Source organism: Patella vulgata, chromosome 8, assembly GCF_932274485.2.
Source record: "Patella vulgata chromosome 8, xgPatVulg1.2, whole genome shotgun sequence".
Classification (NCBI taxonomy): domain Eukaryota; kingdom Metazoa; phylum Mollusca; class Gastropoda; family Patellidae; genus Patella; species Patella vulgata.
In genome coordinates, this window is record NC_065886.2 from 14,538,433 (window position 1) to 14,555,476 (window position 17,044).

At 35.1% G+C, this 17,044-nt stretch overlaps 1 protein-coding gene across 3 annotated transcripts; it reads right to left on the bottom strand.

Annotated features, from left to right (window-relative positions):
* Window positions 1-115: 115 nt before the first annotated feature.
* LOC126830163 (neurochondrin) lies at window positions 116-16,554 on the bottom strand. Of its 3 annotated transcripts, none has more exons than XM_050560457.2 (17): window positions 16,387-16,554; window positions 15,927-16,026; window positions 15,115-15,200; window positions 13,848-13,912; window positions 13,199-13,347; window positions 12,342-12,469; window positions 11,778-11,837; window positions 10,618-10,699; window positions 9,784-9,953; window positions 8,741-9,045; window positions 7,596-8,049; window positions 6,869-6,992; window positions 5,971-6,054; window positions 4,046-4,210; window positions 1,482-1,580; window positions 918-1,035; window positions 116-526 (listed from the first exon to the last, which is right to left on the bottom strand). In XM_050560457.2, the coding sequence occupies exons 1-17, from the start codon at window positions 16,468-16,470 to the stop codon at window positions 481-483; spliced, it is 2,319 nt and encodes a 772-aa protein (XP_050416414.2). In that variant the 5' UTR covers window positions 16,471-16,554; the 3' UTR covers window positions 116-480. The 3 variants fall into 3 exon arrangements, with proteins under 3 accessions (XP_050416414.2, XP_055958905.1, XP_050416416.2); XM_056102930.1 differs by having other exon boundaries at window positions 10,618-10,694; window positions 11,773-11,837; XM_050560459.2 differs by lacking the exons at window positions 13,199-13,347; window positions 13,848-13,912; window positions 15,115-15,200; window positions 15,927-16,026; window positions 16,387-16,554 and adding an exon at window positions 13,081-13,114.
* Window positions 16,555-17,044: the final 490 nt, after the last annotated feature.

Consider the following 17,044-nt stretch of genomic DNA (forward strand, 5'->3'; position numbering starts at 1 on the left):
ACCAACACTTCTTCCAAACTATGGCAGTAGTAAAATGATATAGGTTAATTCAACTACTATATTTTATATACTTTATTTACATTATGATATCTACAAGTATATATACATACATCTCAATAATAGTTCAATAACAACTTTTAACGGTAATTACTTACTAGTTATCAGCCTGACATTTAAAATATGGTATCCCGATGAGGACAAAGAGTGAAACAATGCCCAATTTTCTACTGCTAATCGTAAGTGGATTTATTCAATTCACAAACTTCCAATGAAATAGCGAATGTTCAAAAGTATGAAGAAGACTTGTTTGAGAACAATGATGACTTTCTGCAGGTCTGCTTTCATAGGATAGAAATCATCTGAGTTTGGCAGACATGTAAAACACACCCTTACTTTCCAAAGGCCCGGCAATCAGCTGTAAATTATTATAAGTGGAGGGAATCCATGAAAAATATTCAGTCACATGTATATAGATTATTATCATTTTGATGACAAGATATTCTTCAATTCTACACTTTTATATATTCTGAAATTGTAAAATAAAATAATGAATACAATAAAACAATACCCAGTGGATTTACAAAAACAAGTAATTTCAACAGATTTAACAAACATACACAATATGTTGTAAAATGTTAACACCTTAAACAATACTATCTGCTCTCACAATTCTTTTTCACAATATTTTTAAATGTTTTATAAAAAATCTATAAATTTAACTGTTTTTAATGTGTCTTACAGGCAAATTTTAAAGAGATTCTAAATTCTCCTCCGCAGGACCTTAAACCCCACTTCATTTATAATTTCTCCAGTCAGACAATTTCACTGCCATATAGTCAAGACTAGCAAATATAACTGAAACAAGGGCCCTGTATTAATGACAGTACTCCAACCAACTTATATAAAAACAAACAAACCTGGCTATTTCTATTCCATGTTTTTCTGTAATGATATTACGAGATTGTTTATGTTGTGTAGATAAAGTGACCAGTAGTTCAAGTAGAACTGTTTTAACATCATCATCTACACCAACACCTGCAGTAAAAAACATGATCATATTAATACAATAACATTTTAATATGGTTCAATAGTCAATTCTTCTTATCCCTCTCCTATCTATAGTCAATTCTTCTTATCCCTCTCTATCTATAGTCAATTCTTGTTACCCCTCCCCTATCTAAAGGAGGGTGAGCGAAAAGGGCACTGGAATCTCGTCTAGAATGTTCCAGGTTTGATTTACTTATTGGGGGTGGGGGTGGAGCACTGGAGGGGCGGACATGGGAAAAGTGCCTAGCCATTAGGATGGGACAAAAGATTGGCGTATACGTAAAATTATTTTAAATTAACGATTCGAAAATTATGATATTCAACCGAGTTTTATCTCTGTCCTGTGTTGCATTCTTAAGATTTAAGGAATCGCAACATAAATGGGGAGATAATAGAATTAAAATTTAAGCACTGATCAAAAGAACACCTATTACCTTTGACATCCAGTAACATTTTGATAAGATTAACCAGCCATCCAGATTGAAGTATTACATCAGGAATATCAGAATGTACTTTAATACAGGCACTTAATGCTGTAATAAATAAATATAACAAATATCATTATTACAGTCACAGTCAAATTAAGTCTTCATTCTGATACTTACTATAATCATAGTTAAAGTCTCTGACATCATTTGAATATATATATTATAACATATACTATTCAAAAAAAGTAGGGGATATTTGATTTTGGGGGCATAATACTAAAATATGCAAATGACTACGAAAAAAGTCACTATAGAACCTAACAGAAGAAACATTTCCAGTTACATGTGACGCCCAAACGCACCAATAGCTACCGCATGGAATGCAGGTGATGCTTGGGATCATCATGGGGGTCCAACCCAAGATTTGCACGACTCTGACTTTGAATGTTACAGTCATTGTGGCATTGAATTCCAGGGTGGAAACATCAGTTTAATTGTTTTAGTGACCAGAAAACAAATTTTGATATGCGTCGGCTTACCCAAAATGAAAGGTTACGTGCCCTTGGCATGCTACAGATCGGCACATCACAGGCGGTTGTGGCGCGGACGATGAATGTTTCTCAGTCTGTCATAAGCAGGCTATGGTCCAGATACCGTGATACACAATCTGTACAGGACAGACCACGCTCAGGTCGACCAAGGGCGACAACTCAAGCCCAGGATTGATTTATCCGTACCTTCGCCTTGGGAAATCGTGTCATCACAGCAAATCAGATCAGCGCTCGTCTTCAAACAGACACTGGTTTGAGAGTGAGTGGCCAGACGATTCGGAATCGACTGCATAGGGGTCACCTTCGCGCCCGACGTCCTCGCGTGATCCCTTGTTTGAGAGATCATCACATTCAGACAAGACGTCGTTGGTGTAGGGATCGTCAACACTGGGATAATCGACGCTGGAGCAATGTGATGTTTTCAGATGAGTCAAGGTTCACTGTTGATTTTTTGGACAGACGTAGGAGGGTGTGGCGTCGTCGAAACGAGCGCTTCCAAGACGTTAACGTCATCAGACATGATCGATGTGGGGGTGGTTCTGTTATGGTGTGGGGTGGCATCACTGTTGCTGGTAGAACGCCTTTACATGTTGTTGCAGGGCGTGTTACAGGCCAGTAATACCGGGACAACATCTTAGCAGTCCATGTTGTGCCGTTCGCACGACGTCATGGCCGCCGTTTCATCTTCCAGGATGACAACGCAAGATGTCACAGGGCCAGGATCGTTACAGGTTACCTCCAACAACAGAACATCACCACATTACCTTGGCCAGCACTGAGTCCCGACCTCTCCCCCATCGAGCATGTCTGGGACATGCTTGGACAGAGGTTACGTCAACGTCAACAACGTCCTGCCAATGTCCAAGAACTTGCTGCTGCGTTGCAACAGGAATGGGACAATCTGGACCAAAATGACCTTAGACGTCTCATTAGGAGTATGCCACAGAGGAGGATTTACCAGTTACTGACTTGGTTGTGATGCTGTGGTAACTTTGCTGTTTGACCCCGGGTATCATTTTACCCTTACAATGGTCAGTCTGTGCCTTACTTAGTCTAACGATCATTTGGAATAAATCGATGAATGTGAACTTCATTTCATTTTGTCATTTGTTTCTTCGTCAGTTTCATTAGGTGACTTTAATAACACTTAAAAATCAAATATCCCCTACTTTTTTTGAATAGTATATATAACATAATCATTATTACAGTCACAGTCAAGTCAGATTTCTGACTTTTGCCATAATCATAGTTAAAGTCTATGTCATTTGAATAAATACAACATATATAATTATTACAGTCACAGTCAAATCAGGGTTCTGACTCTTGCCATAATCATAATTAAAGTCTCTGATGTCATTTGAGTGATTGGGGAATCTCTTGAAAGTTGAGTCTCTAAAATGAATAGAATATCATTCCCAATTCTATCCAGTATGTACCAAGATCTGATGAATTGAAAATTTATCAACATTTCCGCAACCTCTGCAAACGATGTCAAAAGACATCAGCACCTGTAAGTGTTGGGTAAAATCTTTTGATGGGCCTCTTTTTAATCCAATAGAATCCAAGCATGTAGAATTATCTACCATTGATATTTTTATTTTGTTTTCTTGAATGTTGAATAATCAATTTAAGTACATTTTTTGTTACATGTATATCTTTGTGCCCAAATTGTAATCTGAGATAGAATTAAAGATTCAATGTAATTAACTGCAATGGGAATTAACGTCATATTTTTCTGCACCGACTGGGCTAATGAAGATGACCATACACCATGCAGAGGAAACTTGCCAGGACAGCCTACTCTTGTATCAAATTCAAACTGTCAAGGGTTCTTTCCTGTGTTCGCCCATGTGTAAACCGGACCTTCGTTCCATCCAAACGACTAGACAGCTGTCCTTGTGAGGCCCTCTGTCAAGGGGAAACCCCACTGGAAAATCCCAAGCCCAGCTTCTTACTAACTGAGCCACCGCGGCTACCAATTCAATGTAACATTTAAAGATAAAAGAATATATTAAAAACCTTGAACACCCAGGAACCATAACTCTGCTATATCTGTCCACCATTTTTGATATTCCTCACTTAAATCAAGTACAGGACAGTCCTTTTTCTTTTCATCAACATGAAAAGCATGACTAAAAAAACTTAAGCAACTTGATATAAACTTCTTCCTTTCTTCACCATTATCTGACAATAAAAAAAATATATTCATAATATACTCGTCCAGCTTTGTAATAGGGGAAATACAGTGTTGCCAGGCAACAAATATACCATCACCAGCAGTATTTTTAAAGGGAGGCAAGTATGTCCAAACGTCTCTGTAAAACATATAATAACAATGAAATATAAACAATGAATAGAGGGCAACGGCTGATGACGTATAAAAAAGATTTTGACATTTGAAATTAATTATATATGACCTACCTGTATCTATAGTCTCATGCTGTAATAACATTAAACCTAGTATAATTATATATGACCTACCTATATCTATATTCTCATGTTGTAATAACATTAAACCTATGTAGTATAATTATATATGACCTACCTATATCTATATTCTCATGTTGTAATAACATTAAACCTATGTAGTATAATTATATATGACCTACCTATATCTATATTCTCATGTTGTAATAACATTAACCCTTTCACTGCGTATACACGGTAGTACCGGGTATTATAAAATGTCGGTAAAATGCCCGTACCCGGTATTACCGTGTACTCAGTAAAGCCCTCGCTAAAATTAGTACCGTAACTGCAAGTGCCATCTATTGTATTTTCTATACACTAGAACATATTTCCACGTGTTTCAAAGCAGCAAACCGTAAAATGGCGGAGTGCATTGTGACAACGTAGACGATGCACTCTCGACGAAGTCGTGAATGACGTCTTGCTGACCAACATGTGGACAATTTCGAGGCGGGTGATACACATAATTCGTTTTCAGTTACTTGATAATGATAGTAGTCAGGACAGTGATTGGTATTATGAAGTGTGTGATTTGTTGCGCGACGTTCCGCCCATGGCTAGCTATGTCTCCCGTGCATGATGAACAAGCCCAATGTGAACACGATAGCCCTGTGTCTGCAGTAGATTCTGACAATAATTCTGATGTTGATAATAATGCTGGCCTGCTGGATCGTAAAATACGTAGGTAATTCCTGATTCCCGAACGTGTAGATCTATTGACTGACTATATTGATAATGATATGGGACTTGGGGATGAAAGTGAAAGTGAAAGTAAAAACAAGGTATTGCAATCCGCACGTGGTCATGGCAGCGGGAGACGTGATGCGCGTGTTCGCGGCGGCATTGCTCATGGCTGCTATTGATATTTTTGTTCATTTTATATATCTTTATCAAAATCCAGTAAAAAAACCAATATCTTTTAAGTATTTCATGGAGAAAAATTCGTTTTCGTGTTAGCTATAGTGTGAAATGAGAAATCCAAAATGGCCGCCATGACGTCACGTGACTACATTATTATGCAAATTTCCAAAATTCTATTTTTTCCTCTTAGCCCAACCTCATGCCCATCCCAACAGACAAAAAGATTTTTCATAAAAGCTTCCATAAGTACTGCTTGGCATTCAGTTCCAACCTCCCTTTTTTCCTCAAAAAAGGGTCTAGCACAGGCAGTGGATTTACGTCTAGCATTGAAAGGGTTAAACCTATGTAGTATAATTATATATGACCTACCTGTATCTAAATTCTGATGTTGTAATAACATTAAACCTAGTGTAGTATAATTTTATATGACCTACCTGTATCTAAATTCTGATGCTGTAATAACATTAAACCTAGTATAATTATACATGACCTACCTGTATCTATGTTCTGATGTTGTAATAACATATGACCTACCTGTATCTATGTTCTGATGTTGTAATAACATATGACCTACCTGTATCTATGTTCTGATGTTGTAATAACATATGACCTACCTGTATCTATGTTCTGATGTTGTAATAACATTAAACCTAGTGTAGTAAAGTTAGCTGTTAAAACTAAATCTTCTTGTCTATAAACTGAAATATAATTTGTACATTTATTCAACAGAAAGACAAATAATATGATTACATGTATAATTGATACTGGAGAAATAAAACTTAAAGTGTTGGCCAAATGAGCAAAACAAAAACATATAGCATCCATTTTACGTCTTTACATTTCTTGGGGGGGTGGGTGGCCGAATGGTTAACACATGCGCATTGGATCAGAAGGTCTGTCATTGAGTCAAGTGGCGTGGTTTTGATTTCCTGCTTGTACATGGCAAGGAGTAGGGTCGCCTGTCCAATCTCGTGGGTTTTCTCTGGGTCCTCCGGTTTCCTCTCACTGCTAAAGACCCCTACTTGCAAGCGAATTATTGAAATAAATTTGAACCATGTGTTAGTCCTGAGATGACCACAGTTTATGTTGAGTGGACGTGAAACCCTATTTCTCTCTCTTTAGATTTCTAGATCTATTCTAGAATAAAATACTGTTTAAACCATGAACAAACAAACATTGTCAATTTGCGGTAATGAACAACCTGTCCACAAAATGAGAAAACCACAGAGAAGAGGACATGATCAACGACTGAACCTTGAGGTAAAAATTGAGTACCAGTAAATCAAATACACTTTACAGCCATTCAACAAAGGATAGTACCGAACAGCTGTAGATTGACTACGAGAGATAACCAAGCCTTGAAATAAGGCACCGGTCACAGGTATTGTCAGACACCAATTCATGCTTTGTTAGTGCCAAATATTTTTTCAGGTAAATTAAAATCATTTCCAGGTCTCATGAAAATAAAAAACTTATTGAAAATAAAAAACTTATTGAAAATAAAAAACTTACCAATCTGAGGAAGGATTGTATATAACTTGTTTAATAAGGAATGAAACTTTTCATCTCTGCTCACAAAATTAGGTTCTGTGACAGCAAAATTTAAAAACACACCACATAAACTAGCTAAAGAATCCTGTAAATAAAAATAAATGTGTGTTAAGAAAGAAATATCTAATTAAAGTTTTTGATTAATATTTGTACAGTGATTATAAATGTTGCTGAATGTCATTTGCATTGTTCTTGACTTAATCCATGCCAGGTCCCCTTTGTTCTTGACTTAATCCATGCCAGGTCCCCTGTTTTGTGCCACTTGTGCAAAGGGACACCAGACTGCAAGTTTCCAAAAAATTGTTTCATCCAAATGTTTTTCCGTGACCTCCAAGTTAGTGACTCGTCTTCATTAACCTGGACGGAGCAGATAAGTAAGTTGTTAAACCCCATTACATTTCCTAATTAATGAGCCAGTGCCCATACTCATTGAGCTACTGTGGCTGCCCAGATGCAAACAGGAATTTTAAGAGCATACAAAACATTGTACAAATCATACTATGGACCAGAAACCAAGTATGAAATCATCGAAGCCATCTTGGAATTATAACGTCATAGCTAAAATCAATGTCTGTCAATCCATGTGCAATTATCCAAGGTAGGTCACTCCCAAGAAGAAAAAAAAACAACAACAACAAGAGTAGAGTTTGTTGCCCAGTTTCTGTTCCTAAATAATTTGTTATCCTACCTTGACTTCCTCTCTGTCATCGTCAGTTGCCATATCTGTATCATCTATAAATGTCGTCCATTTTAAAACAAAATTATGAAACAATAAATCCTGAATGTTATTTTCTATGAGAATTTTTCTTGGTTCATCTTCTGATGAGAGATGACACAAACCAGGTAATAGAAACTGTAAGATATTATCATTGTTCATCATCTTTCTCTTATCTTTAACCAAATCATTGTCACTAGCATCGGAAAAACGAACAGTTTTCGTCAATTTATCAGCACAATTATTTTGTTGGTTGTCCTTAGATTCTGATATCGTATCTTTATCAGTTATAGCCTTTAATTGGCTATCACTATCTGTCAATGAATTTGATTGGTCATCTGTTATATCACATTCTTGTAGTATATGTTCAACTGATGGTAAAACTGGAGGTAAATCAGATACTAACTCAGGATTAACAGATAATTTTCTATAAAATAAAAATTACCACACAATATAAAAAAACAATTTTAAATAAGATGGCATTGTGAACATTTAAACACTATTTGAACTGTACATAACTCATATTCTTTGTTATATGTAACTTAAAATCAACTACCCAGGAAGAGACTACTGTAGAAATTAAAAACTATTCTAGATGGATGATGCTACCATAGATACAAATAACAAATATAGCTCCTTAGTCAAGACATGCATCTAATGAACAATCTACCTCAATTAGAAATTGAAGTGTGGTTTAACGTCCTACTGTTTTGTACCGAATGGGCTAATGAAAACAGGCATATGCCATACAATGTGCTATGAAGGAAATTTTGCACAGATAGCGACACTATGGCCTACCCTTATTTAGAGTTCAAAGTGTCAACGGTCCTTTTAGGTGCATGCCAATGTGCACACAGGAATTCATTTTTTTTTTCTCATATGACTGACTAGACACTGTTCTTGCAAGGCAGTCTGTCCTACTCAACTGACAAGGGGAAACCACTCAGAAAAATCCACAGGAAGTTTCTCAATGAACATCTGGAGTGGACACGGAACCTCCTGGTTAGTGAGCCTGTATCTCAACTAGAGGCAGGGTTATTGTGATATGGACATCTGACCAAATTTTAATAATGCTCTTTCTTTGAAAGGCAGAGGACGAATAACTGAAGTATACTTACATAAGTTGTACCAGAAATGGTAATAGTTTATATACACTTTCTTTTAATGCTGTTGTTTCTTCAGCTAACCACGCCCCTAATACTCTTACAGTAGCTGTCACAACTGGGTCAACCCACTTTAAATTTTTTTCAACAGAAATTTCATCTAAGAAGAAAATTATGCCATTAAATGCTCCAACCATTGCCGAATGAACCTGTAGTACCTGTTTCTCTTCAAATCCCATTGGTTGACCAGTAGTCATGTGACTGATGATATTTTCTAGTAACATGTAACATGAACATAAGAGACTTGTTTTACTCTGAATCTGACAAAAAAAGGAAAAAATATAATAATTATAGGGCTGTGTATTATGACCCCATCGCTCAAATAGTGTTAACATAGTACAAGTGAGTGTAAGATAATCATTCTGCACACAGAGAACTATCTACTCTACTTCCAGAATAGATCTCTGCCCTAAATAGCTGCCATATCCAACAATTAGTAGTTTTGTAATGCATTCCTACTCCACTTCACATCTGTTATACACAAAAAAAAACTAATCAAAACTTTTTAATTTTATTAAATGAAAGCAGAATATATACTTCTCACAATTCTCGCAATATATCTAGTGTTTTCGACTAAAATCATTGAATTATGACTTAAAATGTCAGTTAAGTAGCTTAGTGTCTGTTCTCAAGCGCAGCTAATTGTAAACAGACAGCATAAGTTTAGTATGTGAGATAATTTGACATTATTTTTTGAAATTGGTACTATGTTAACCCTATTTGACTGTTGGACCAGTAATTTGGAATGAAGTTGTCACAAATCCATATTATACCACATGTGAAATGTGAACGATATAGTTACAATACTTTTTACTTTTTGAATTATTCCACTCTTAAATAGTCTACTCGATTTTTCTGGATCACCTGATATCTGCAATACCGCCAAATGTAGTATCACAATACCTGGCAAAATCTGTTTCAAGAGAAAACTGGGACAGAAAATTAACACCCCTGCTATAATCTATTGTAGTAATATTACGATAAAGTAAAAGGTATACCTGTTGCCATGTACAGTTTTCTAGAATCATTCTAACTTCTATACAAACTAGATGTGTAACCAGTAAAATGGTTTTAACATCCGTCGTAAAGGGAGGTAATAAACATAAAACACTAAACTTCTCTACCACTTCTGATACCAATAATAATATACATTGTCTCTGTTCTATACCTGTAAAAATTATAATTATTAATTTCAGAGCTAATTTGCTATATCATCCTCTTCCTAAGGGGATGCTCAATTCAAAGTCAAGAACGTCTCGAATTGACAGAATTGCAATCAAGTAACACGAAATTCCATTCTGTCACAGTTCTGTCAGGTGGTGTGAGTAGAATCGGGACGTAATTAAACGGTTTCAGCAGCATGGTTGGTTGAGATATTTACTTATTCAGTTGACGCATGCGTTTTAGCCCGAAATCCACCTTTTCACTCGATTGTCACTATTTTTGGGATTGATAGAATTCAATTCCGGATCGTTCAATTGAGTACCCCCAAAGTCTACCCCTTGTTTGCTGTGATATGTGGTAGAATTTATGCATGGTGGTTGTAAAATCAATAGAAACCAATGTCAATTGATCAATCTGTATGATTTTGAACAGAAATGTTTTGTAATGATCGTGTATGTGCTTATACTCTGTCTGTACTTAACCTTTATTCTGGCAGGTTTGGGGCACATTTTCTGTCACTACTGAACTCATACTCAACATTTGCCGGAGACGTGTAAAAAAATATCAAGTCTGTGCCTGACACAATGTCATGCACCTGGGGGATTGTGTTTGACAATGTTTGTGACAGTTGTCTTATTTCCAGACTTGTTGATTCAATAATCACCTACCCAGTTTATTTTTGATATCTCCAACTAGAGTTGATATCAGTACTTGTAACCATGGCGATGAATTGGGTGTAGGATTCCTAACCTATTAATGAAATAACATAATAAAATAGGTGAATATAATATTTCAATAACAAGAGTTCTACAGTAGAACAATAAGGGCATACAAAAAAAATTATTCTGGTTCTCAAACAATCAATGCAAATCTGATGCGCAAGAGAGTTTTTTATTTTTCTGTTTTTATTTTGTTAAACATCACTACTTGGCTAAACAGCTTCTCACAAACATCACATTTCAACGTTCTACATTTATTTTGGCTCTAGGACAATTGCCAGGGGGACAACTGTCGACAGGGCTACTGTCAGCGAGCAGGACATTTGCTGGCTAATGTATTTGTTGGGTTTTTTTTTAGTATAGTGTATTAAATGATGAATAAGCCCTCTTTTGTATCTATACATGTAATCATTATCAAAACAAGTTCATCCAGATTTTCCGGCGTGGTTCCCCTTTGTCAGTGATGCAGGACGGAGGGCATGACAAGGACAGTTGTCTAGTCCTTTGGATGAGACGAAAAACCGAGGTCCTGTGTATACATTGGAATGCACATAAAAGATCCCTTGGCAGTTGGAATTCGATATAAGAGTAGGCGATAGTGCCGCTGCCCGGGCAAAATTTCCCTCATAGCACACAGTATGGCGTATGCCAGTCTTCATTAGCCCAGCATAGGATCAGAATAGTAGGACGTTAAACCCTATTTCATTTTATTTCATTTCATTATCAAAACATAATTACATAATTGTTAATCTTATTGTAAACAGTAATAACTATGATTGAAAGTTTACTTTAATATTCATCTTCCAAAAGAGTACTTCAATTAATAACCGTATTTGAGCACAATTTAAGTACAAATGCCTAACAGGTTATAGTTAGGGAACAACCTGTTCAACATAAGAAGCACAAAAATTGTGCAAAGGCTGTACTGAAAATTCTCCATAATTTCAGCAGTCGCCATGTGTTTTTAATTCAAATATCTGGTCCCATTCTTTTCATATCAGTTAATTATGTTTCAATATGCATTTTATTGTACAAATGAGGAAGATAAAAATAGTTAAAAGGTGGGGATATGGAATAATTATAAGTAGGCTATTTAATCTCTACTTTACCTTTTCTATAGTTGATATAAAACTTGCTAATGTTGAACACAATTCAAATTTACTTGAATCCTGCAAATATATTAGAGAACAGAAGATGTAAGATCAAGATCTATAATATATCAACACAGCTCAATCCAAGACAGATTAAACCAGCCAAAAATGAGGCTGATATTCTCTGTCTCAATCCAAAAATAAATAGAAGACATATTGCACATTTATCAAACTGCTTGTTTAAACGCAGTCTAAGCAGAAAACTGCTCACGATAGAACTTAGTCATGGTTGCGATTTAATAAAACTATACAGTCAGAAAAACACATTTTAATAGTCACCTGCTTTCTTCGAAAGGCTGGGGACAAATAAATCATTCCATTCATTAAATCGCATTCATGATTCATGATACATGTGATTTGGAGTATCTACTTAATATGGAACCCACTCAACAGCAATAAATAATCTTAGCATTAATCAGAAAGGGAACAATTTGCTCATGGAGCTTGGGTATGGCTAGCTTCGTTTGAAACTTTCATTTATTCACAAAAACATACATATTAACACACTTTAAAGATTTGTACCTTATTTTGTGAAAACTTTGTAGTTAGATGAGATATAAGTTTGTTACTAGCTGATATCTGATTGGTCCACATCTTGTTACCATGGCAACCAGCTAACAACATTAGTATCTCCATAGCCTGTTCCTCCCCTGTTAAATCAAATTACAATGCAATATTAAACAGGAAATATGACACAACGGCAACAATATTTACATAAAGCAAAGACGTTAATTAGATAGTAATATAAAAGATTTTTAAAATTCTAAATTGGATTATGTCTTGGCCTTGATGTTAGTGGATTCAGACAAATATGTTTGATTTAGACACAAATTAAATGTTTCAGGGAACCAGAGTCGTACATAGAGCATAGTGTAATATAAATAAAAACTAAAGCAAATGACAAAGTGACTCTATAACTACTGGTAGGATTCAGACATTTCAACAATTTTGGACCAATAAGTTTTTTGTTAAGAGCTCTTCTTGGTTGAGATAGACAATGCCCTTTAATATTTTTATCAGAAGACTGGGGCATGTTAAATCATTGCAATGTTAAAAAAAGGTTATAAGCCATAAAATGTCATGGATTTAACATTGAAGTCAGTGGTGAAAAGAATAACTTGTCTTATTCCATTTAGATCTGACAGTAGTTATTTTGTGACTGTTCAACTATAACTTGCAATATACAAGCTATTGTATTAGATTTGACTGTGGTTTACCTTGTATTAAACAAGCTACTGTATTAGATTTTACTGTGGTTTACCTTGTAACTGTTCAACTATAACTTGTATTAAACAAGCTACTGCATTAGATTTGACTGTGGTTTACCTTGTAACTTGTATTAAACAAGCTACTGTATTTGATTTGACTGCAGTAATTACCTTGTAACTGTTCAACTATAACTTGTATTAAACAAGCTACTGTATTTGACTGTATAAGATATAACTGTCCTTGTTGACTACCTGCCATACCATATAAACAAGAGTAACAATCAGATAACAAACTTCTGTCTATTTCTTCTAATTCATCTCTGTAAAATATATATGAAAGGATAGGAATAGAGCATATTGTCTTGTCAATACAATAATTTGTCATTTTGCCAGGAAGAGTAAACTTGTCCAGGCAGCAGGGTAAATTGTCTAGGATTCTGTTACATGCAACCCAGTGCTGAGTGTGTACATGTGTGGACCTCAGATTTTCCAGCCCATATAACAATTAAACACAATTTTCGGAATTAGAAAAATGCCAAGTTTCTCCCCAGCACATGCCGAAATTCAAAACCAGTGCCCTGACCACTATTTCAAAATGTTTCTAAATTATCCATATTTCAATCTAAAATTCCAGTTGGACAATGGCAATACCCAAGCTGGGTGTTATTTAATGTCACATCACTTTTTTCAAATTAAAATCTGATCTATATCTATGAGTAATGGGCATCCCAATCTGCATTCAGATTGACAGTTTATGAGTATCCAACTATAACAGGAGTTTTTAGAGGACATTGGACATATAATAATTTCAAATACCAACCTTGGTGGAGATATAATAATTTCATTCAAGGGTGATACCAGATTCTTCATCTCTGGTTTTGATGCCTGTTAAAGTGAAACAATAATGTTAATAAATTTAACATCTATTGTCTGTCTAGGGCTGGACAACAATTTCAATATTATTGCAATTTATGTAAATTTTATTGACAATAATTTTTTGACGATTAAAAATATTGTAGTTATCCAATATATTGTTATTGGTAACTCTAAATTATCACCATTTCTCGAATAAAGATCATTGTATTTTATTGAAACATAGTTTAAATCAGATTGATCATATATAAGAATTCATAATTGATAAATCAAAACTGCTGTAATAATATTTTACACAGGCAAAACCAGATTTAAGTTAAAGGAAATCCCTCTGATTAAATAGTCAATCACGGTAACTCTAGTGATTACATTTATTTGTTTGATCATTATCTACTACATATAAAAACATAATTTGGGCTTTTGATTCAGCATAGCAGGGGCGTGTCCAGGAATTTGAACAGTGGAGGATCCAAGGTGGAGACAACATCCAGTTTGACGTTAGGTCGAGGGGAAATACCTGTGAATTTGATAAAATCTGAAGCGTTAAGACAATAGTAATGCTCATTTAGGAGCATACATGTATAGGATTACAGTGGAGTGAGCCAAAACAGTGTTATTTACATGAATGTAGGAGAGAACAAAATATTCTCCCCTCCCCCACCATCCCACCGCCCTCTGGACACGCGCCTGCATATCTTGATGTTCGAGACAGCATATCCTTGTGTTTACCAAATACCAGCATGGTGGCCAAAACAAACAAGTTATAGATCTTAAACAGCCTTTCTACTAATTTCTGATACACAAAATGATGCTTTGGAAGAAAACTAAGCAGTATATCAACTCCTTACCTCTAAAACTGTCAGCTAGATGTATAAACATTACAGAGCGAGGCGTATTTGACGTTTTGCACATGCGCTACAATGGGATTCTCCCTTTTCCGCTTTGTGGACTGTTTTTACCAGTCTCTAATAGTGAAATTGGTGAGAACACCATCCACCCAACGGAATTTTTTCATTTTTTTTAAATACCGTTGATAAGATCATGCATATACCACTAATGAATTGGGATATTGTATAATAGTACAATTTGTTGACCAGAATGAAGATTTGGACATATTATTCAGTTACAGCAAGAGTGTTATTGTCCCTTTAACTAATGATGATATCAATGTTTGGGACAATTAAGAATAAATGTTGATTTAAATGATAACTTACAACTTGTGGATCTGTACATACTGTAGAGAGTATTGTTAAGGCTACTGTTTTATATATAGTAGGAGGACATCCTTCTGGTACAGCAGCTAAAAATAAATACTTTAATTCTTATATACACCACTTCTAGATATAGGTTATTATACGTACGTACACAAAACTGTATCAGACATAAAAACGAATGACAATTGTATTCAATATGGATTAGTTTCCGAGTTAGGACAGCAAACTAGATAATAAGAGACGATTTAATTTTAGATTCAATAATAAAATTATGTGAAAGCCTTTTAAGTTTCCTGCGAAATAAATCCAATATATATAATGTTTGATATTTATAAATAGATTTTGCTGTCATGTCAAGAAAGTTTGGTAATGCAACGCCATGCTGCAATTATGGAATCTGGTATCTAAAGTGTTAAAATATAATTTGGAACTTTATGTCAACTCTATTATTCATCACATATAGAGCTACAACATGTTGAGCAGAGAGACTAACATGGTACAATTTTATTTCAATAAAATAGCTGTGGGTGGACCTAGTAAAAACCCTATTCAATGTCAGTAAAATCTTGGGATCAATGTGATCAAAAATTCATGCCACTTGACTCAATGACAGACCATACAATCTAAAGAACACATGTCACACCATTCAGACACCTCAACACACACCCAGGTTGAAATCAATATCACATTCATCATAAACACAATATTTTAGTTGAATAGATAATATTCAATTTAAAATAGATCCATTCCTTTCAATTTTCCAGTAGATATTATCGATACACATAGGACTATATTAAAACAACTTTACTTACATGATCTCAGGAGCCTTGCGAGAAATTTAAAGCCTATGGCATCTGCTATTTGCAGTTTCATCTCACTATCACAGTTTTCAGCTTTAATCACTTTAGTTACCTGGGAAAGAAAATGAATGACTGAAATGGGGTTTCACATCCTACTATTCTGCACAAACCGGGCGAATGAAGGACATGCATGGCAGTAAAGTTAGTTCAGAGATGAACTACCTTACAGTGTGATATGAGGTTGAATTCAATCTGTTATGGATTCTTTTTCGTACCCATCCAAAAGGCACTGTTGCAGCCACCTGGTGTGTCAACCTGTATGGCTGACAATTAAAATAATTTCTTGGACTCAACTGAAAATTTTATACAATATAATAAGTCTGAATCGTTAAAACTGAAAGTGTGAAAGTGATAAAACTTTAAAAGTAAAAGTAAGGATAAAATAAGATTCGTTTCAAATCATTTATTATACCATTAAAATGTTTGCAAATTTCTCATTATCTGATTTGGCCGATCTTAGCATTCGAAGACATGTTTCTACATTTGAGTCTGCCATGTCTGGAAGTTGCTAAAATAATAAAATATCTTTCAGACAACGAATTTCCCACCACGTGCCGTCTTTCGTTTTGTTTACGTTGCCATTTCCGGAAGTATTCGATTAGACTCTGATATCCAGTTGTGATATATAGTAAAATGCCAACTGGATAATCAAATAATAAAACTTGGCGGGAATGTAGAGTTGTCTCCCTTTAGTGCGTTAGCATTGAAACTGCATTTTCAATTGCCACATCATTGTCATTTTTGCGTTATAGGCAATTAAAACCTTTAGTTTTTAACGACTAGTTACATTTATATACAGATATCCACACATTCAGATAAAATAATTTATGAAATATAAACTGAAAAACATATGATTTGAAATGGTACACCACTGGCAGTATTTAGGCAATTTCTTCTTGGGACATCAAATTCTCCCAAGACTTAATTGAGAATATAAAATATATTGGTGATTCTTTCTTGCCCCAGTTGCAGAATGGTTGTTTTACTTTGATTTTAAACTGCTTGACTGGTCATTGTGATTATAAGCTTTTGCAAGAAGTTATCACCCAGCAGAACCGCATTGTTTCTGA

What these genes read in the sequence shown, in the direction of transcription:
- LOC126830163 (XM_050560457.2), bottom strand. Translation starts at nt 16,470, where the DNA reads ATGGCAGACTCAAATGTAGAAACATGTCTTCGAATGCTAAGATCGGCC. An exon ending in AATTTGCAAACATTTTAATG is followed by an intron (nt 16,027 to 16,386) that starts GTATAATAAATG and finishes TTTCTTTCCCAG; the next exon opens with GTAACTAAAGTGATTAAAGC. An exon ending in ATGGTTCCTGGGTGTTCAAG is followed by an intron (nt 1,581 to 4,045) that starts GTTTTTAATATA and finishes TATTTATTACAG; the next exon opens with CATTAAGTGCCTGTATTAAA.